General features: G+C 42.0%; 1 protein-coding gene across 6 annotated transcripts in view; it reads left to right on the top strand.

The window, feature by feature from the left end:
• FGGY (FGGY carbohydrate kinase domain containing) overlaps positions 1–23,395 on the top strand; it is a 191,843-nt gene that overhangs the window by 149,828 nt on the left and 18,620 nt on the right. For 4 of the 6 annotated variants that reach the window (XM_078854115.1, XM_078854117.1, XM_073357533.2 and 1 more), the window contains one exon: positions 3,901–3,995. The exons of 1 other annotated variant lie outside the window; for it this stretch is intronic. In XM_078854115.1, the coding sequence (XP_078710241.1) occupies positions 3,901–3,995 (95 nt within the window). Of the gene's footprint in view, positions 1–3,900; positions 3,996–9,663; positions 9,824–23,395 lie in introns of all 6 variants that reach the window. One more of the 6 variants, XR_013636198.1, reaches the window with a different exon arrangement.

The raw sequence follows: 23,395 nt of genomic DNA, 5'->3' as shown, positions 1-23,395 counted from the left end.
TATTATTTTAGGTAGCTAAAAACGTGGTGTTTAGAAAAATAAATATGCCCTTTATATGGAACTCTATTTTGCTGGTTGGCCAAAACCTGTGTAATGAAATGTTACTTCCTGAAAGACTGGGTTTCCTGAAATTTAAAGACACTGGAATAACACAAAGACATGGTGTAAACAAAGGTCCCTTATCCATATTATTAGCAAACAGAGAACATAGAGAAACTGTCTATGTGATTTCCCATTCATAGACCTTGTTCTCTGAAATCCTTATAGGACAATGTTATAGAATATGGAGAAGTATAACCTTTCTGTAGATTTTTTTTTAAACCAGCCTATAGAATTGTATAGCAGGGATTTTGTTTATTATAAAATTCTATAAATTGGTTTACGTGTTCTATAGAAATTATTCTTCTGTTAAATTAAATGGACCAGATCCTCAGCTGAAAATCTACCCCTGTAAGTTTTTAGAATAAGTTTTAGATAAAACCTTTTCAGTTTCTATAAAAACCCCTGTTGGGTTCATCCCATTTGAATTCTATAGGACTTTCCCCTGGCCTCTGTTGCTTACGTTGAACATTTTCTTGATTATACAAAGCCCGCATAATCAGAAATCCTTCAGTATCTCAAGTTATTAAAATAATTTAGGACCCAATCCTGCAGAGCTTGCCTCCTGCACAGAGTGTCATTGACATTGGTATGGTTTCACATTGATGTAAGGGCCTGTATATGTAGATATATTTGCAGGAGCAGAGTCCACGCTTGTAGTCTATTTGTAATCCCCATTCCATCTTTATAGGTTGGGTGTCTTTGAACATCTGTAAGTTAGTTCAATATGTTTTCTTTAAAAATGTGGAAAATAAGGTCATTTAGTGAAAAGACTTCAGAAAATCTGTGAACTGTGTGTATTTTAGGGCATATTTCAAATTAAGAAAGGTCAAGATGTTTTGGATCCAGTTTAAAGCTCGGATTTGAGGTATTTGGTGTATAGATTTGCATCACTCTGACATCAAACCAGACATCCTACCTTGATGCAGGAAGAGAGATGAAAATCTGCATCATGTAATTATATTAAATGAAAGCAGAAACAGAGAACCAGATGACACAATGGTCGTTGACCTAGTCTAGATATATACGGTATTGCCACATTGGCTTTCTATTTGTCAAACAAGATTTTATCAAGTCCACACCTTCCCTTATCTAATTCAAAAGAAAAAGGTCAATTTTGCTGCAACTAGACTTTGAATAGAAAGCTGCTTTCTGATATCTGAAATAAAAGATCTATTAATAGGTATTCTTGTTAAAATTTAAACTGGAGTCCTTTGACCATAACTAATGGCTAAGTACAATTAAGGACAAAAAGGCCTTTTTCCACTCTTGGAATACCCCCGTTTGTAAAATGTGTGACTAACAAGGGATGTCAAAGTTCATCTGACTGAAATGCTCTTGCTTCTGTTGAACTCATTAGAGCCTATCAGATAAAATAACTAACATTCCTGGATCAATCCCCCTTTCTTTCAGGAAAAAAAAAAATCTGAATATGTTACTGTTAGAGACAAGTGCCATTACTCAGCCCTGTAGACTGCCAATTGATAATTTCATAGACGGCTTAAAAAGTGTCAAACTCTTGTTGTTCAGCTGGTAAGATGAATATGTTCATTCTGAGGGCACTTTAAGAAAGTATGCGGTAAAGTCTTAAAGCGCACTGAAAGTTGCCCAGTGCTTCAAAGCTCTACAAACCCCAATACTAGGAGTAACATTTCTTTCTAGTGTATCTGGAAGTATTCAAAGGTCCAGGCCCAGATTCTGAGCTGTGGGTGCAGCTCAGGAGGGGGAATATAAAGTGACCAATTCTTCGAGTGATCGTACGTCCCGTTTTGGCTAGAACAGTCCCTTTTTTAAGCCTTATTCTGGCTGCCCTGACTTTTTGACAAAAGTGGGCATTTGTCCTGTTTGCTCTTGCCAACTTGATCAGTTATCAGCTTTTGTCAAAAAAAGTCAGGTGTGGAGGAACGTGTGGGGGGTCGGAGGGCAGTGATGCTAGCCCTGCGTAGTGGGGGAAGGCAGGGCTCAGGCAGGGCTGGAGCGATGCCAGACCCAGCCTCCCATGGGGAGGCAGGCAGGGCTCGGGCAAGCAGCAACATCAGCCCCAGACTCGCGCGGGGGGGCAGGTAGGGCGTGGGCAAGCAGCGATCCCCAGCCGTGCATGGTGAGGGGGGGCAGGGCTCGGGTAAGTGGCTCAGGCCAGCCCTGCGCAGGGGGTGGTGGTGAAGGGGGGGACCAGGGCTAGCCCCACGTGGTGTCCCGTTTTCCCTTTGGGAAATAGGATCACCTTACCAATCCTACGTCCACCTATGGTGGGCTGATCCCCTCTAGGTACAATTTATAGAAGCTTGAGGGATGTTCTGAGTAACACTGGCTGCCTGTGGCCCAAAGAGGCCATTCCAGCAGTGAAGGATTGCTGGGGTACAGAGAGGCTATCTGGAGAGATTGGAGAAGGCATAGGAGCAAATAAGTAGTTTTGTGCCACCCTTACAAGGGAAGGCCTACATAGGAGTAACAGGTTACCTAATGGGTTCAAGAGCCTAGATTACTTTAACACCTTGCAATTAGAACCCAACTCTGCATTTTAGTATCAGGAGTAGTGCTTATCAGGAGTAATTGTATTGACTTAAATGCAACTGTTCACAGCAGGAAGCACTTCTCCCAGTATTGTTTGCGGTATGGGCCTTTAATATGTAAATCCAGCCACAGAAAGCAACTAACTCGATAATAATCAGGGAATTCACAACTATGCCAAGTACTGCAGGACTAATAAATAATTGTTTAGCCTAATGGTAATGACTGTTACTAAGAGAGCCTCCAGCTAGGAAAAGACATGGATTTGTACCTGGTGATTGTCTTTTTTATGAGGTGTGAGGAAGGTTGAAAGGTTCTTATTTTGTTTGTTCTTTCACTTTTTTTCTACTTGTTTTTAACACTGAAAACTCAGCTCTTTTCTACCTAGTTTTCCCTGGAAAAGACTGCAGAGGGTAGAGAACTAGTAGGTATCTGATATCACAGGTGCCAGGAAGGTAGATGGAAGGTGCTGTTTGTTTTTATATTTTATTATGTGGGGGGGTTAAATCGCCTGTTCAACTCACATGTCTTACAAACTGTTGGAAGAAAGAAAAGGAGTACTTGTGGCACCTTAGAGACTAACCAATTTATTTGAGCATAAGCTTTTGTGAGCTACAGCTTACTTCATCGGATGCAGTGAGCTGTAGCTCACGAAAGCTTATGCTCAAATAAATTGGTTAGTCTCTAAGGTGCCACAAGTACTCCTTTTCTTTTTGTGACTACAGACTAACACGGTTGTTACTCTGAAACCTGTTGGAAGAAAAACTCTCTGTTAGGACTCAGTCTCTTCACTGAAGAATGGGAAAACTCCCAGTTTATCACTTAGGGTCTTCCAGGAAAACAAAAGAGGGAAGAGGAGATCTGACATATTTGTGAGAGAGGAGGGAAAGAACTCAAGCATTGTTTTATTAAACACATAGTAAAGAAGCAAAAATATGACACAATCTCATTTTCCCCCTACAGGTCACCTTTTAAGCAGGGGACTGATAAAGAGGGTGTGGATGGCTGGTTTTAAAGATGCTTGCAATTGGGAAGAGGTCTGGGTTTTTGTTCTGATGTCCTCTATACTGTGTGTGTTACTATTTTACTGAAATTTTTATATAAATTCTGTATTTTGCCTAGAGCCTGGGATAGGTACTGTAGAAGTGCCATGGCTTAGCCATGTATGGGGTTTGTGTAGTTGGCTAATAGAATAAACCTCTTCCCCCCGCCCCCACTTTAATTATTTGTTCTGTCTTTAGCGCTGCACCATTTCATTCTCCCTAACAGAGGTGTCACTTTCTTGTGTAGGCAAGCCCATTGTCCTGTCCAAAGAGGTGGAGTCTGTTTTAGTTGGTGCTGCTATTCTTGGAGCTTGTGCTTCTGGAGATTTTGCTTCAGTACAGGTATGTACTAATGGAGAAACCCGAGTCCTGCTGTTTCCACTTTTCATGTGCACTTTTATATCTGGCATCACACACAGGTAATAATTAAGGTGGAATTAAAATGTAGGTTCTGCTCAGCAAGGAGGATTCCAATCTCAAATGTATTTACTGGTTCCTCGCGCCCCCCCCTCCCATTGAAGCATGCCCTACCATTGCTGTACCTGTGTTTCTCTTGTGTATTGGAGAAATTTGTCTTTTCGCTGTGAGGAGGTGAGGCAAGCACAAGACACTGCTTATAGAGTTCACCCAGGCAGTTTGGCAGATGAACAAGGAAGGTGTTCAGTAAGGCCCTGATCCTGCAATGAGCTCTAGGTGCATATAGCTCCACATGGAGTTCAATGCAGGCTCAGACCCTAAGATTGTGACCACTGCTAGTACATCCGCTCTTTCATCCCAAGTTATCACGTTCATGGTTAGCCCCGCTTCCGCTTCCTGGCACTGGGGAATCTTAAACATGGGCGACACTGTAAAACTTCCGTGCCCACGTAGGTATTGCCGTCATCCACCACAGTGACTCTAGGGTCTCCATTAAGGGTGGAATTTAGGAATGTCTGCTCCAAAAAATGCAGACTCTAGCTCCTTAACTTCATTCACTGTAGTAGATGTAGTATTAGAACTTGGATCTTTTGTAGATCGGCTGTTGGAGAGTGACATAGTCACAAACATTTAAATAGGGGTTGCCTGCTTTCATGTTGCAGTTGCACACATAGGCACTAGACTGTATATTAGAATGCATGTGCACGTACTCTCTTACCAGGACAGCCTTGGCCTGCATTTTTTAAAGCAAGCACAGAAATTGTTACATGAAATTTTGAACTGAAACTGAGCTAGCAGTCCCTTGGAATAGTGGGGCAGATCCTCAGCTGGTATAAATTGCCATCGTTCCATTGAAGTCAATACGCAGATTTACACTAGTTGAGCCTTTGGCGCGGTGTTTCAAATTTTTCCAAATGTGAAATGGAAGAGTGAAGGTTCTGCTGAATTATATGCATTACCTGGGAATAGCAGTTTCCTTTCATGAGACTTCTCTCTGTATAGTGAATCCCATTGCAGCAAATTAAGTATCTTGTTATGTAGTGTATCTGTATTGTATCATTGTGGTGCTTACAGCTAGAACTCAATCATTCTGAAAAATGCAACTGATTTCAGTAAAAGCTTCTTGTGACAGGGCTTCATATTTAATTCTTGCTATTCCATTAATCTTCTGAAGATTACCGCCTGGCCTCAAATACATGGGTGCTTAGTTTAAAGTTTAAGTTGTTGTCCACACTGATACTTGGTAAATTAATATTTCAAAACTCACAGTACTATGTTTGGTTTTGTGAATGTTAGTAAAATCGTACGCTGTGAAGTTGCTCAGACTCAGCTGCCTTTTCTCTTATGTGTTTTTTATTTTAAATATCTCTCCTCACTCTGGCATACCCAAAATGTTTCAAAAGTATAATCCATCCAAGAAAGTCAGACTAAATACCCTGTCTCACGCTACAATGCAGCATATTCCTTCAAAAAGTTTTCTCATGTAAACTGCAACCGGACCCTTTCAGCCAATTACATCACAGAACTATTATATTTGCTTCCTTGAAGGAAAAGATTGTGATGATGTCATTCAGTGGGACCTCATTCTAGAAGTTTAAGTACATACTTTTAAATTAGGAAACCACTAGTCCCTGATGGATGACCTTGGACAAGTCACTTAACCTCTCTGTGCCTCTGTTTCCCCATTTAATATAACATGCTGATACTGGCCTTCTTTGTAAAGCACTTTGAGATCTACTGATGAAAAGCACTGTATACAAGCTAATACCTAGGTAGTACTATTCAAACAGTACATTTTGAGGCAAGGCACCAGCACTTTTGGGCTGTCCCCATCAGTGTCTGTAGAATTTGAGATTAAAATTGTTGACTACCTAAATATTTGGTACCTTAATCCATTCTTAGACACCTAAATAAAAATGATCTGATTTTTCTGATGTGCTGAACACCTACATTTCCCATTAACCTCAAATGTTCAGAAATGTTTCTGAAGGTGCCATATTGTAGTATTTGGTGCAATATATTTTGACAGCCTATCTGAGTCAGCTGTTGCATTCCTGAATCAGTCAGTGGCTCACTGCCGCATAACATTCAAAATAATACATTTGATCCTTTGATAAAGACATTGCATGATGGCACATGGCCAGCAATCAGTTGGAAACTATGCTTTTTGGCTGGAGACCTCGTCATGATCAAAATACACATGCAAAAAAGAATTAGCTTATAAAGTCAAAGATGCATGGCTCTCATTTAAACTTTAAAGGTATGATGTTCAAAACGGCTTAGGCACAATTATGTTGCTAATTTACATGTGCTGTTAATGCATTTGCATGTGCAACGTGGCAATTTCACACACCAGTGGCCAATTAGACGCATATCTGGCATTCTGAGTATAAAAACAAGTGATTTGAATGAATAATCACAGTAACTATGCACAGATTTGGCCCATATAAACGGGTGGCAGGATTTAGCAGAAAAAACAAAGACAACCACATTCAGCAATGCTTTTTACCCCTCTTCAAATAAAAAAGTTTAGTATAAGAAATCAAAATAAGTAACCATAACAGAAAAAAGAATGAAGGGAAACCTCCCTGGTCTGAAGTTCAGCCCAGTCTTATGACCCCTGGCTGTGGGGCCTGACCTTCCCAAAGGCAGCCTCCCTCCAAGCAGCCACTCATATAGGGTCTGATTCAGAGCCTGTTCAAGTCAATGGCACTGTTTCCATTGACGTTAATGAGCTTTGGATCAACACCATAGCCATTCTTTATTGCCTCTGTTCATGGGAGAGGGGGAAACTGATCTGTCTCTCTAGGTATTTATATCGTGCTCATTACCATGGTATCTGAGCTTCCTGTTCACTGGGGAGCAGGTCATGCGCTTGAATCTTGTCACAGCACACAGTTATATTCCTGCAGCTTTGGAAAAATCACACCATAAGTGTTTCCACTGAATACATTTTCAGAACACACCACTGGTTAAAATAGGCTACCGGCAACATACAGTGGTACCAGTTACACAGCACCGTAGACAATTGAAATAATTAAAAGTAATTTTTAACAAGGAATCCATCTACTGACTGTACTACAATTAGAAATAAGAAGCCATGTAAAGCCCATACTCTTTGTTAAAGCCGTCATGCAAAGCTTATATCCAGTGTTGTAATCTCATTTTCATTATATTGATCTCCTTTCTCTAGCACACTGTCTTGCGGAACTCTTCCCAACCAATACCATTCTTAGCGCTGCTCCCATAAATTATGGTTAGCTTCATTATAATGTTTGCCAATAGGAGATGTTATTATTGACTGTACTCTATTAGTGATATAGTGTAGCATCGTTCAGAGCTCTTTGTTTGTCCAGTATAACAATAAGGGAACATGTTATAAGGCCTTTGCTTGATATTTACTCAACCCTTACCTAGTCAGAACGCCCATTCATTTAAGTGGGAGTTTTGATTGGATTTGTCCCAGTAAGTGTGGCAACATTTTTAAAAGTGATTTTTGGGTGCCTTGGTTTCTGAATGCCCACCATTAGGTACCTTAAAGTGGTCTGACTTTCTGAGGTTGGGTGCTCACAATCCTCTGAAGATTAGGCCTCTCCAGTTAGTCACTCTCAAACTGGGCCATCCAAAATCACTAGTCACTTTTGAAAATCTTGGCCTCGATCTGTAGTGCTCTGCCAACCAAGGTGTGAATTGCAATGCAGAAAGTTAAAATAAAATAATAGTAATAAGCAATAGTAATTACAGTTGAACTTTGCCTATTTGTATTCATGACTGGGAGAGGCATTGGAACTTGACTCTTTGCCATCCTCTCTTGCCCACAACTTGCTCTGTGTAGATCCCCAGTCATGTGGCATACCTTCTTTACGTTCCATGAGGATGGTGCTGCAGAGACAGACCTCGCAGCCTTGGAGAGATCCTTGATCCAGGGGAGGGGGAACAAAGAAGTACAGTAGTGATATCATTTAGAACTGTGGTCTCCAGCCTTTTTACTCACAAGATCACTTCTTGAATTTAAGATCAACCCAGTACCCCGCCCCTTCCCCAAGGCCCTGCCCTGCTCACTCCATTCCTCCCTCCCTCCATCATTCACTCTCCCCACCCTCACTCATTTTCACCGCGCTAGGGCAGGGGATTGGGGTGTGGGACGGGGTGCAGGCTCTGGGCTGGGGCCGAGGGGTTTGGAGTGTTGGAGGGGGCTCTGGGCTGAGCCTGAGGCAGGGGGTTGGGGTGCAGGAGTGAGAGGTGCAAGCTCTGGGAGGGAGTTTGGGTGCAGGCATCATATGGTCACACTGCACCTAATCTATAGAATCCACTGGACATTTCATCATTTTTACTTTTTATTAGTGTCATTTGTGGTTTATAGATCCAAAATCTTTCAGGGATTGTCACAAATCGATGTAACATTCTCAACTGTGGGGTGTGCATTGGCTGAGCCTGGGGCAGGGGGTTGGGGTACAGGAGTGAGGGATGCAAGCCCTGGGAGGGATTTTGGGTGCAGGAGGTGGCTCCAGGCTGGTGCAGAGTGTTGGGGTGCAGGAGAAAGTGAGGGTGTGGGCTCTGGGGAAAAGTCTGGTGCAGGGGATTGGGGCACAGGAGGGGGTGCAGGGTCTGGGAGGGAGCTCTGGCGCAGGTCCTTCAGATGCGTTTAAAGGGGAGGGCTGGGATTCCGCTGAAAGTTGCCATCTCCAGACACATGGTGAGCCTTAAATAGCCACAGGGGTAGGGTTGTAGTACACTGATGACTAGCAGAGATCAGAGAACAAAGTTAAACACTGAATCAGCAGATTCAAGGTGGTTTTGTCAGTGGCAGGAGCTTACTGGAGGTATTAGCAGTGTTACACAAACAACTCATTGCCTCCATGCACGAGGCTGAAGTTACTACTATGACTACTCTTAGTATTCCTAATACTATTCTTGACTGATCAAAAGAGCCCGCATTGGACAGGTGTCTCACACCTCGGACTACAATGCAATCTAAGGAACACAATTTAAAATTATCGTCTAAAAGGTTATGTATTTATTGCATATTTAAGCTAATTTGGAGGACCTTAGCTTTTGAGAAGATGACAAAAATTGCAATTCCATATGAGCTGCAAGCTTTGTGGATTAAACTGGCAGGGTGGGTGCAGTTTTCAGGATTAGATGAAAGCTGTGTACTTACTGGTTTTATTGTTTGGGTGGCTTTTTTTGCCTATTTCTCTGCCTTTTTTCTTACAAAATATAATGTTTATACTCAATGTTAAATTCTAATTAAAAATACTGGACATGTCCGACCATGAAAATAAGATACATGCATAGGAATGTGAATGGATAAATAGAATGAACAACATGGTTGTAAAAATCTTCAGCTTTGGGCTGGGGGTTTGGGTGCAGTGGGGGGTACAAGGTGCAGGCTCTGGCTGGGAGGTACTTACCACAGGTGGCTCCTGGTCGGCAGCACAGCGGGCTCAGGGCTACATGCGCTGCCCATGCCTGCAAGCGCCGCCCCCACAGCACCCATTGACCCGTTCCCAGCCAATGTGAGCTACGGGGACAGTACTTGGGGAGAGGGCAGCATGCAAAGCCGCCTCACCCCCCCTCTTCTTTCCCCCAGGGGCTGCAGAGACGTGCAAGCAGCCAGCCATTTCCGGGAACAGCATGGGGCCATGGCAGGCAGGCAGCTTTTAGCTCCGGAGATCGCGATTGACCAGCCGAGGCTTCGGAATTGACCCGTCAATTGCAATCGACGGGTTGGTGACCACTGATTTAGAAAGGTCTCTAATGAACACCACTCGTAGTATTGGGTGATGAATTATCTGTATATCAATATATTTTACCCACAAGCCTGTTTAAATGAATGGGAATCTCTCAGTTGACCTTCCTGGGGTTTTGATCAGACCCATTGTTTATATTTACTGCAACAATAATGGTTTCTTACCTGAAGAAGTCATACTGTAACCCTAAGCATGTTTCTTCTCACAAGGCACTAAGCATCAATTTATCGCCTTACTTTCTTCTCTCTTATATAACAATACTCTAATTGCTCTTTAAGGAGTATAATACATAGTTTTTTCCCGAAGCAGTCAGATTCCAACTTCTAAATCTTTCAGATTTTTGCTCTTGATAGAATATTCCAAATAAAGTATCCAAATCCTTATCTTTCAGTCAAGAGAAAGTCAAAAGGCATGCATTAGTGACTCATGGATTAAAGGGGATTTCTTTTAAAGTATCATATTCCCCTTTTATTCATTATCTTTATTGACCACATCTGTACTAACAACTGAGTTCTCAGTATCCTGCACATCTTGCAAAGAAATGTTTGAAATGAAGGTTACTGCAAAATTTGTAACAGTCTATGTTACAATCTAATTTGCCAGATTCCAGTGCGGGTTTAAAAGCCCAAGCCTTTATTCAAAACTACAATTTCATCTTTAGATAATTCTACCAAGAAAAGATTTATAACATCCATCTCTGGTGCCTGGTCACCATATGTTGTTCCATCAAAGAAAGTTGAGTTCCTTATTTTCCTCTTCATGTGTCCCCTCTGCGTTTTTTCTCCTATGTGGTAAAGAGGAATTAAAACAATTGGTCTACCCAATAAAAGAATGCTCAGGGTGATCAGAATAATCTCCCATTTCATCCTTGATTATTTAGTCTCCAGAATCTCCTGAGGGAAAAAACCTTCTGTTTTCCTTTTTGCTATTTAGTTTTGTCTTTTAATTTGCCCCGGCCATACACTGTTTTCTTTTAGCTGGTTAGTTGTGTCTCTTTAATGTTTCTGTAGCTATAAGCTATAAAACAGCCCACCTGGCTCAGCACTGACATACGGGAGACAATCTGTGGCGGTTCGTTGCCATATAAAATTGCATGATGTGAAGGATTTTTGAAATGTAGATGCCAGTGAAGGAAGTAGCCTTAGCATTGCTGACCAAGATGGGTCAATTTAGAGTCTTTATCTATTGAGCACCAGGATCCTGGTTCACTGTCTATGCACATTTCTTTGTGATCGTTTCTATGATCGTTTCCAGTTTACATCAACAACTCCTCCTAGGTAAAAGTGTTCAATAAATATATGTCAAAGTTTCAAATATATTGTTACTCAGCTTCAGTTGTATGTAAGTAAAAATTGGAAGTGGGTGTGGGGGCTGTTTGATTGGGCAATTGTCCAGTTATTTCTTCAGGATAGCCTACTCATTCAGACATAGCACATACAGTCAGGAACAGGATTATTGACCTGTAAAAACCAGAAATCCCACTGATCATTCCTTAATTGCACATTAAAGCAATTAATAAAATTACCTTTAGGAAACTTAATTACCAGTTTTCGTTTGGACCTGGCAAATTAAAGTGGGATCTTCTCCATGAGGAAAAGATTAAAGAAAAGAAACTTTATACAGAGCAATGCAATGTGTTTGACCAGTAATTTTCTGTAACCAGTGGAGTCATTTTGACATAAATATTGAGGGGGCGATAAAGGTTTGGTTTGGGCTTGATCTCCACAGACCCATGTTGAACATTTATACCATTGTAACTCTCAGGAGTGCTTGGAAAGCATCTAGCACATAGTGAGAGTGACTGCAAAGAAATAATAAGATATAAATATCACAGCAAGTTTGACCAGTGGGTTACATGTGCATCTACACATGTGGGTGTATGACCGTGTGTGTGTCTCTCTCTCTCTCCCTGTATTTCTCTCTTGCTTTGTATCTCCGTCTCTCCTCCACCCAGTATTCTGTGTGCCCCACTTCCTCTGTGTCCTCAACCCCTTGGAGCCAGACTCCCCCAATAAGTTAAGTGTCCCCCCTCCCAGTAGTACATTGCTCCCCACTTTGGAAAGAGGACATTGGGTGTCCTGAACCTGCTCCAAGTCTGTGGGGAGGGGAATGTGCTTCCCGCTTCCTCTGAGTTGGGCTACTAGAGTGAATCTGGACTCTTGCTTCTAGCTCCTCCTGCAGACTGAGTCTGATGTTGCCTCTGTCCAGTAGATGGTGCTCCGAGCTCTCATCTCTACTTATCAGCTACTGGGCGTCCCCACAGAAGAGGAAGCATTGAGCCTGCTGCCCCACAGCAGCACTTTCGGATCTGGAAATGGCCTGCACTTCCCTCCCCCCTTCACCTCTCCTCCACCGCACACTCAAATTTGAGGGAGAAAGTCCCCTGCTCATTTCCCCTCATAGTTATGCTTACATCTGCAATCCATTTTTTGTGTGTGCCTGACAGAGATCATTTGCCCCCCACTTCTCAACCTCACATTCTGTTTGATCCAGTAGTGAGATCATAGTTTAGTATTTGACATCTGTGTGTTGCCATGGAAATGACTGTGATGTCTGCAGTTCAATTATGAGACAGATATGGGCAGAAATCTTTGATTTGTATGAAAGGAACCAAAAAAACCCCAACCCATTAACAACACATGAAAAGTGAATAGATTTCATTTTTAACTAGGATGTATGTGAGATTTTCCAGGTATGAAAATAATGTCTGAAATCATTGGGAATTTCCCCCCCTCTATTGCCTATGAGAGCTAAGGAGAAAGACAACTAGATACTGTAGTGACTGGCACTGTGTAATTAACTAAGATGGATTGGTTGCCTCATTTAAACAGCCAGTGTAATTGAGCAGCTGAACTACCTGTTGACGTCAGTTGAACATCCCCTGAAGCAGCACCATTAGCCATATGGACATAGGGCATCCTGACATTCCTTTAAAAATGATGGACATGTGAGTAAAGTCCATAAGTATTAAAGGGATGTGCTTCATGCTAGGGTTTGAAATGATGATGACATGTTTGAAATGATTAGTTTACAACTCCCAGTTACAAGAACTTTAAATTCTTTTATTTATGCACTGCTTGGATCTTCTAAATATAGTGGAATCATGTAACATGTATTGTAAGAGTACCAGTGATTATTACCTGGACTTGGGAGGTTCATACTGGTTCACCCAGAAAGGACCATAGCTACAGATCATGTTGTTTGAGTTTTTGGACCAGATCTTCAGCTGGTATAATTTGGCATAGCTCTGGTTTTTTTCAGTATAGCTACACTGATTTACACCAGCTGAAGATCTGATCCTATATTTCTCTTCCAACCATTGCCAGTTAGGTGAAGGACTGATGTGAGAAGAAATCTGTATCTGCGACTATGTCTTTAATGAGAGAAACCAGAGGAAAATTGGGGAGCAATCATTCTTTCCTTTAGAAACGTTAATAACTGGGTAGACAAAATCATCAGAGGAAATAAAATTACTTCTCCTTGTTGTCAGGCAAGTCTCCTTTCCTCATCTCATTAAAAATGAAAAGCACTCTTGTTTTTAAGCAGGGTAAATTAGTAATTAAGTGCTCTAATCAACTTGTGTAAACAGAGTATGGAAACAGAGAAGCAAATTAATCATTTTTTGGCTTGCTTTTACCCTATTAATGTACCTTTTACTAAGGGTCTTCCTGTGGTGTCGGGATGTTTTTTATTCTCTACTCCTTTAATCAAAGCATTTTTGATAGGCAAAAGAAGGCTCAGGTGGCTATTCTGAGACACTAAGAAGTACAGGAGGAAATGGGCTTGGGTGGTCTGATCTTGTGGTTTTGTTCTTCAACAACTCCAAAGGATTTGCGATAAATTCTTATGCTTGAAATTTGAGTTCACAGTTCAGTGAAGATCATCTGATGTGGTTCCTGGACAGGGGCAGGTGATTGCTTTTTCTTAAAGGGTCTGCTTCTGATTTGTATTACTTACGTAAATTTAGTTCTTGTGAAAGATGCCTCCCCACAAGTGGAAGTCATCCATTTATCCACAGGACCGATATCGTATAGGAAAAATTAGTTCAAGTTTCAGTATGCAAATTATGTACCCTTCACTGGGTGTACCGTGTTAGAGGAGAAAACACTTGAATTTCCATAACGCATTCAATTTTTAACCTCTCTGCTTTGACTGCCAACAAAGATAGTATGTAGAGTCATGGATAGTTTATGATGAGGACTCTTCCACCCACTTGGTACCACACAAGATTTTGATTCAAAAGCTAGAATTGTATAAAATTAACATGGCACACATTAAATAGATTAAAAACTGGCTAACTGCTAGATCTCAAAAAGTAACTGCACGTGGGGAATTTGTCATTGAGGTGTGTGTTTCCAGTGGAGTCCTGCAGGAATCGGTTCTTAGCCTAGGCTAATAAAGTATCAGATGGTAACAAATGGTAGTAACCGTTTGCCAGGACCGGATCCAAAGCAATGACTTAGTGATGAAAGGGTTTGTATCCTGTTACCAGTTTCTTAGTCCCCATTTCTGAAATGAAAATGAATCTCTGCCTATGCGAAAATCCATTGCGCATAAAGAAGTTAGCTGTAGTATGTGTTCCCTTTGGCGTGTATGAAACCACCAAAAGACTGGCCATGGCTCCAGCCTTTGTACGTACCAAATTTCTTTAGAGAAATAAAGATGAGGGAGAAAAATTAAAAGGCAAAGATTTGATGGCCTCCGTCCAGTTCCTTGTGGACTGATGTTGGTTCACATTGAATATATTGGCACCCCATCAGCACTCTCAGCAGGGAGGACGAGGACTGAATGGAGACACAACTACTCTCTCCCCCCTAAAGATGATCACTCTAGATTAAGACTGAGGCACACAGGTGTGGGGAGCTTGCTGTACCACTTAATAGAGGGATTGAGTTTTCCGTCAGCCCGGTACTTTTCATGAGCATTGAATTCACTTTTTTAAAACCGCACTAGGTCTGCAGAAGCGTTCTCTTTTTATTTTAAGTGACATGTATGTTTACATATGGTTGAATCGCATCCCCTGATGGTAGTTTAATCCAGGGGAACCATCACCCCCACCATTTAAAGATCCAAACACTTGGGATGTGGCAGTCAACAATAACCGGCATGTTTTCATGAAAGCCCGAAGATCAGTAGCCTCCTACGCTATTACTGTTTATTGATATGTGATACCGGTTGACACCTTCTTGCTTGATGAGAGCTTGCTTTGCTCACTTTAATATTTTCACGTTGCCATGCTGCGGAAATTCACTGATACAAAAATCCCCTCAGAGTCCCCACAATCATTATATAACAAGCAGAGCACTCATCGTTTGCTAGGCTTGGCATCATCATCTGGCCTACACATCTTTACTTTAGAGCTGAATATTGAAAGAAAACTATCTAAGAACCCCACCACTCTTAAATATTTCCAGCCATGCTGTGTCTCATGTTATATGCTGTCATCTGTTTGATGTATTATCAGATCAGTACATGTTGAACAGTCATGTTTCATTCATTGTCACGTTAGAAGATTTGTAGTAATTTCATATCACTAGAAATTGTTACAGGTAAAAACTTGTTTTAGAGAATGTCAGAGATTGTTCCTAACTATTAAAGTGACAGATGATCCTGGACTGCAATACAGGGCTAGATTTCCAACGAGTGTAAATCACCATAGCTCTATTGATTTCATTAGAGTGACACCAGTTTACATCAGAGCCTTGATCTATCCAAACACTTAAGCACATGCTTAACTTTAAGTGTGCAAAAGTCCCATTAAAGACAGTGGGACTACCCACATGCTAAATTAGTGCTTTGCTGGATCAGGGCTCAGCTGAAGATCTGGCCCCTAATTCACTTGTAGATGATACATCTTGAAGTGATGAGGATTATTATGGCTTCTGCTGTTGGCTCACAATAATACCCATTCAACAAGCTGTGGTGGGATATGATAGGTGATAGGATACAAAGGTATAGCATTTCTTTATTATTGTTGCTATCCAGAAATTAAGTGCACTCTGTTTTAAATGTCATCCAGCATGAGATTGGGATTCAAATTTGTAATTTCTCTGTAGTTATGTAATAGACAAAGAAAGCCAGATCCTCAGATGGTATAAATTGGTGTAACACCATTGACTGCCATGGAGTCATGCCGATATACAATGTCTGGGTGTCTGGCCCAGAATTCTCACAGCTGGAGGCCACTGTCTTAGCCATACTTAAAAATATGGCCATACTATGTTCTTCAAAGTAAATGATTAATAAAATACCACACTCATAAAATGAAATGAAACATTATGTTCTATTTAGATGTCAGTGAAAGGATATGTGTTACCGTTTGTTGGGAAATCAGCTTGACTTATCTGTTTATTATCTGTCTGAGAGCAGTGATAAAGATTTTATTACTTATCACTTACATTTATGAGAGCGAATTGAAAAGGCAGTTAATTCCTTCAGGAACACTAAAATGATCCAAGAAACCTACTCTTTTATTGTGTCTTCATGTAGAAGATGTGGCCAGTTAGAGAGGGCCAAATCCTTAGCTGGTATAAATCAATTGACTTCAATTGAGCTCTGCCATTTTACACTCACTCAAGATTTGGCCCACAGTATTTTGAGAACTTTAATATTCTCTTCATGGACCTTATCCAAAGCTCATTGCAGGCAATGGAAAGATTCCCATTACCTTTAGTGGCCTTTTGAGCAGGCCCTTTCATAGATAGATACTCTCAGAAGGAACCTTTGGTAAACATGTAACAACTCTGTTGTCAGTAGGTTTGATATCTATGTTTGTGATCCTGGTGATCTATAGTAAGAAACTGTGATTTTCCACCTAATAACTTTTAGAAACCTCCTATCAGCTGACACCTTGGCATAGAATACAATTTGTGTTGGATCAACCAAGTGAGATTATTTATGTCATCTGTCAGCAAGTCTGAGAGGTGGGAAGCAGGAGGAAATACACTGGTTAGAAGAGTTTAGTCTCCACTGCTGGGTCTTTTCATGACAAACCAAAGGTCTGACTGTCCAGTGTAGAGTTCAAATGGGACATATACAGCCAACTGGTAAAAAAATGGATACATGCGGAAAAGTATATTAAATCAGTCAGGAAGATCCCATGCTGGAGTAAATCGATTTTTTGTAAGCAGGTTAAGATTCAATACCAGCTTTTACAATAAATTGTGCAATAATAGGGCTACCTTATGCTTATTATAACCCATGGCAGTGTTTTCTCTTGATATATTTGTAAGGAAACTGTAAATGTGCCTTTATAGCTTTGAGATAGCTATACATTTTAAGAACTATCTATCTCCCTCCTACTTTGGGACCTAATTCTACACACAGATACACAGGTGCAACCCCACTGAAGTCATGTGGTCCTTGGACCGACTCTTTGGGCTATGTAGGAAAAAAGTGTAATGATAACATTTTTAGGGAAAGATGAATATGTGGGAGAACTATAGATTCTTTATAGCTGTAATAGCCAGTGGTGTCCTTTTCAGCGTGTGCCTTGCTTAATGATGTACAGGATGTCAGACAAATTAAGTCTCCCTGCCCTCGCCTCTTCCATAGCCAAGCAGAACAACCTTCAAGCTATGCACTAGAGAACTGAAACTCAATCAGGCCACATTGTGAGATTAATTTTCCATCTGGGATTTGAACTCTTGCTGTGTCAGTACAGAGGATCAGACTGTTCTGTGAGGAAGCACAGGCATGTGAAGTCACAGTGCTAGCTGTCTGAAATGCCTGGGGGTTTTAAAATGCATTTCTCAAAGGACATTCTGATTACTTAGTCTGGGGATTTGACACCAGTGGTTTGAAACACCAGGACATGCTTTCATCACCCTAGATCTTAAGAAGTATTGCTACCTCGCATGTACGTCTTTTGGCTTTTGTCCCGAAGGTAACTATAGAATTTAATTTTATGGGAACAAGGATAATTCTGCCATATCTGGCTAATTAACACAGCTCCATTCACCATGGTGCCTGGGCATTTTTTAGATTCCCTTGCATGGCTAAATATGAATGGAGACTTCTTTGTTACCTTTTATAAATAACAGAGGGAGAGTCCAAAATCGTTAACACTTTTATCACCATTTAAAAAAAGTTGATTTTATTTTGCATATTGATTTTCTTCATCCTCAGACTTCAAATGCATTTCTCCTTCTCTCCTACCTGTTGATCTACCTCTTGTATTTCACCTCCTTGGTATCTAATTGTCAGACACAGCTATGTCGTCATCACCCAAAATTCCAGGAGCGCAAAATTCCAAGTCCTTGGCTCCCTTACTGCTCTTGCATGAGTTGTTACCTATGTAATGAGCTGGCGTTGTGATGCATGGTTTGGCTTCAGAAGCAGGGCAGTGGCGGATAAAGAGAGCCTGTGTGAAACTGGCTGATGGTTTCAATTCATTTTCACATGGACAGGTAACCTTATGATGATTGGCACTACAGTAACTGGTACTGTTGTGGGGAGACTCAGCAGAAAGGCCAGTGACACAGTGGGCATCGAGACTTGGCTACTACCTTATTCCTGGGGTTGTTCCTCTAGATCAGGATTGAGACACACTGGGAGACTATTGGTAGAGAAGCTTGGACTGCCCTTAACTTGTGCAGTTCCTGATTTGTGGATAGATAGAGAATGCAAGTTGTCCTGGCACCTTTCACCAGCACTGTTTTCAGTTGAGAATGGTATGAAATTAATAATGTGTAATCCTCTTATGGGCTGCATTTATTGCAGTTATTAGCCTTCAATATATAATACATACTGACCCATCTGCGAGATGCTGAGCAATCCTGTGAGGTGATATGTGGCCTCCATTCCACATCATCCCATCTAGGATATGGGGAGGGTATCCGCTCCTCCGCGCCACCAAATAGGCAGCGGGGTGGTGAATCCCCATCTGCCTAGCAGTGGGGGTCCATTGGAGCTTCACTACCAGAGACTGTTGCCAATTGACCCCCACGGGTCAGAAAAGATGAAACAGTTCTGAGCCATATTGTCTCCTCTGGGGGATTTCTGTCGGACTGGGATGTGTGTGGGGTTGGGGGATGATGCCCATTTCCTCTGTCCTGCCCAGGCCACCTTTCTACCCCCTCCCCAGTGCATAGCTAAGCACCTAGGATATTTATAACATGTGGCTGCTGTGTCCAGCCAACTCATTTAACTCACTTTGCTCTTATTTAACCTTTCAGGACTTGTTTTCCCTGACAAGTTACTTCCTTTATGTTGGCATGAAATACTGTGTTATCTCTATTCATTTTGCATAGATTAGACATTGAACCCTGTATCTTTGGACTGGAGGGAAGCTGTGTTTGAACATCTTACAGCTGATAAATTAGTTGTGTGTTCGCCTCTGGTTTGGGAGCTGGTTCATAGCTTAGGTGAAAGAGATGAATAATTGCCTTATAGATGCTAAGTTGTTTGAAGCTCTTGTAATAAATGGGGTCTTTGGGGGATGAGCTGTTCTCACTTTTTTAATATTTTGTATAAAAGCTTTGTATGTAGAAGCAGCCCATTACTCATTATGTGCTGGTAATGGCAGTAACACAGTCTGTTTAATTTTGCAATAGTCCCACCTAGGGGGTATTTCTTGTACTGCGCTGAACAAGAGGAGGCTAAGCTAGCTCTTCTCAGTTAGCGTTCATGTTCTCTGCTTCCTTTTTTTGTCTGTGTGTCCTTGGAGGCAGAGGTTTTGGAGCAGCCAAGACTTTTCCCACAAGAGGCAAAACATTGTCAGAATTTTGGCTTTTTGGATTTGCTTCCTGGGGGTGGGGGAGGGTCATATCCTATTTCCCTCTGAAGAGAGACAGAGAGGAGGTGGAAAGAGCATACAAGAGGCATGAGACAGAAGAAGAAAGGGATGACAGAGGCTGTCCAGAATGTCCCCTTTTTCTTTTTCATGAAACGCCACTCCAGACACTAATATCTTCCCCGTGTCATCTGGCTATTTCTCTAATATACTTTTGCTTTTTAATTTTCTTCTGTCATTAAGTCTATCACCCTCCTCTCACCTTTCTTCTGTCTCATTTATCCTTTCTGTCTCCCTCCCTTTGATCCTTCTCTTCCTCTTTTCTTCTCTTCCTGGGCTGATCTATATAGGTTCTCATACTGCACTCATCATCATCAATACCTGAGTGCTTCCCAGTAGTGCATTAACCACTGTGACTAACATCTGTTCTATCATCTTGTCAGCAGAGGGAGAATTGTGTGCTGGGAAGTGTCTTGCTTTGCTTTTTGTTGTTGTTGGTGTTTTTATGATGCTATGTATTTGTTAGATGGGGTTGCCAATTTTGGTTGGATATATTCCTGGAGGTTTCATCGCATGCAATAATCTTTAATTAAAGGTCAACCTTTAATTCCTGGAGACTCCAGGACAATCCTGGATGGTTGGCAACCCTATTGTTAGATAAGGCAAGGTCAAAGAGGTGAGGTTTGTGATGGTTCTTCGTTCTTGGAGGAGTTCATTCCACAGTTTGAGACCAGCTCCTGACAAAGTTCTGTCTCCCACAAAAGCTTTACCCTTATTGCAGAAAGTTTCATTGTGCCAGAGGAACAGAATTATCCACCAAGATCTTCATCCTAGAGCTTTAGGCTGTCCTCTAGGTATCTGGGCCATGGAGCACCTTGAAAATAAGGACTGAGACACTGAACTTGATTTGATATTCTATTGGAAACCAGTATACAGAATGGAGGGCAGGTCTGATGTGCTCATGGTAGCCTATGCTACTGAGGTGACCCGCTGCAGCATTTTGTGTTAGCTGGCGTTTCCTAAGTACTGAAGGCTTTATGCCCATGTGTATCACATTGCTGAGAACTGAGAAGTGACAGAGGTGAGATTAACTGAGTCCAGCTCATCAACCATCAGGGTGGGATAAAGTCTCCTGCACAACTGAAGATGACAGAAAGCATTCCTTGTAGATGCTGCTACATGAGCACTTAGTGTCAGTGGGGAACCCAAGAGTATTCCTAAACTGTGCGGCAACTTGGCCACTTGTGGGTGTGTGCCTCCAGCCAAAGGAGGCTGCCATGCAGCTGCAAAGTTTCAAAATGCTTTTCTTTGCCCATCAGCGTCTCCTCCGTCTTGCTCAAGTTCAACTTCAGCTTCAGCCAGTTGTTCTTGAGCTGACCTGGTCTAAGCATTGGACCGTGTTGGTGACAGAGGTGTGGTAATATGTGGTGGAGGTTAGGTAGAGCTGCATATCATCTGCATAGTGCTGGCACTTGAGTCCATGTCTTCTGATCAGTTCACCTCGCGGCTGCATGTCGATGTTGAAAAGGACTGGAGAGAGAATTGATCCCTGTGGGACTCCCTAAGTGAGAGATTTTGTGATGCAGGTGCAGTTTCCCATCATTACTTATTAGGTGCAGCTATTCAGAAAAGAGTCAAAACATCCTAGCACATTATCATGGAGCCTTGCCATCTCTCTTAGGTGAGACAACAGTATCTTATGATCAACAGTGTTGAATGCTGCAGAGAGGTCCAGAAGAATGTAAATGGATGTCTGCCCTCCTTGCATTAACAGGATGAAATCACAGATCAGTGCCATTAAAGCTGTTTCAGTTCTGTGTCCTGGCCTGAATCCAAATTGTGCCAGGTCTTGAATGTTCACTTCAGTTAGATGAGTTTGTAGTTGACCTTTGGCTATCTATTGTGTGAGCTTGCTCAGGATTAAGAGGTTTGATACTTTGTGGTAGTTTGGCTAAACCTGATGTATCTACCATGAGTTTCTTCATGGCTGGTGAGACCCCTATGTGTTGAAGTAATAAAAGAAGATTCCCTCTCTGAATGAGGCTTTGGCTGTTTCATTCAGGACTGGCACCAGTTGCTTATGACTCTCTTTCACCAGCCAGATAGGGCAAGGTTTGGAGTCACATGTCTTGGGTCAGAACTCCTTTAGGGTGTACAGAGCTTCTTGGTGAGTGAATGTACTGAACTCGGGGAATGCAGGTGGGTTGTTGGTTGGTGGGTGCAGGTAGAGTAGATCCATGCTGTTCGAGAAGGCATCCTGAATATGCAAAATAGGATGATAGTTCCTCTCAGTGTTTGGGGCTCTGCTCTGGTGCTGGTTTAGGCTTTCAGGCTTGATGAAGCTGTTTACTACCCTGGTTAGCAAATGGGGAGAATTTGACAGCCTCAATGGAGTCTGACAGGAACGGCCTCTTGGCCTGTAATACACTCTCTGGGGGAATTCACAGAATACACAGGCTTGGGGGAATTCATTATGTTTCATCCTGTCTGTATCAGCCTCTTTTTTCCACAGTTCGCCCTTGTGTATCCACTCCTCTCTATTCATGCATCACAGGGTGTCAGAAAACTATGGAGATCTGTGTGCATGATGGGAAGGAAGGGGCTGACGTACAATTATAATGATTCACCAGGTCCTCTACTCCTTATCCTGTGGGTGCAGTGCTGCTGTTCTTTAGCAGGCTTTGGACTTTGTTGGAATCCGTGAGTCTTCATGGTTGAATCAGGATCATTGGTGTTTCTTGCTGTCTGGGTCCTGGAAGATCTCGAACCATAACCCAAAACAGTATCTGTTCTCTCCCTATCTCTTGTCCTTCCCCAGGTACTCTAGCTCAACAGAGAGGGAGATGAAGGTTCCGTTTGTGGCCCCTTCATTGTACAGGCCCCATGTTAACAGGCCAGGTCTAGTCCCTGGGCTGTAGCACTTTGGTCAATGCTCATATAGACTTCTTTTTAGATGTGACATTGTTATTATGAAGCATTCACACCACAGTGCTGCTGCCTGGGTACTGTCAGGGCGCCTGGACGCTGGATTCATTACAGAGAAGAGGAGCGATTTATGTTTGCGTTGATCACAATGCTAAAATAAATTGGCTGTCCTTAATCTAATGAATGCAAGCTTGTAGAGGCCAACATTTTGTAAGCAAAATGTAGGACATTGGCTAGCAAGACCAACTGCCTGGGGTGGCTGTGAGAGCTCCAAAAAGGGCCAGTCTGCTAAAGCAAGGAGCCAGGAAAAGTAATTTATGTTAAAACAAACTTTGTCATGAGTCATTTGACTTCTTTCTCCTGCATGCACAGTTTATGTCTCAGAACTTCTAAGGCCAGAAGAACATCTGATACTCTTTAGCTTGGTTGATGTTAATTTGAGTGGATTATACAATGTACCACTCACAACCTCCCTTTAATTTGAGAGTTGTGTTTACAGGCTGTAGCTATTATTTATTTGTTGTTTTTATGATGATGGAAAGGATTCTGTTTGTGTGTGACTCAGTCGCAGCCGTGCCATCAAGTAGCTCCATGAGTAGCAGAGAGACCGGTCTGTGAGAGACCTCTACTTTATGCACCCATTATTCCTCTGAGCAGCTGAGGCAGCATCAGCCACCTTGAAAAAGGAGAACATAAAACCGAATGGAGTGAGGGAGCAGGAGAAGGAGGGAAGTTTCACGTTTGTTGATAGAACTGCTCCTCATGGGCTAAATTGTAACTTTACGCAGTGCTCTGTATATGGGGCAGCACAGAGCTGCATTTTTCCAGAGCAGAGAAGGAGTCACAATTCCTACCCACTTACTCTAAGGGAGGAGGAAGTTACTTCACCCTGTTCCAGGCAGCAGCACTCGGCC

Source organism: Lepidochelys kempii, chromosome 8 (assembly GCF_965140285.1).
Source record: "Lepidochelys kempii isolate rLepKem1 chromosome 8, rLepKem1.hap1, whole genome shotgun sequence".
NCBI lineage: Eukaryota > Metazoa > Chordata > Testudines > Cheloniidae > Lepidochelys > Lepidochelys kempii.
The sequence above is the reverse complement of the archived record's forward strand: the minus strand, read 5'-3'. Positions and strand labels throughout refer to the sequence as shown.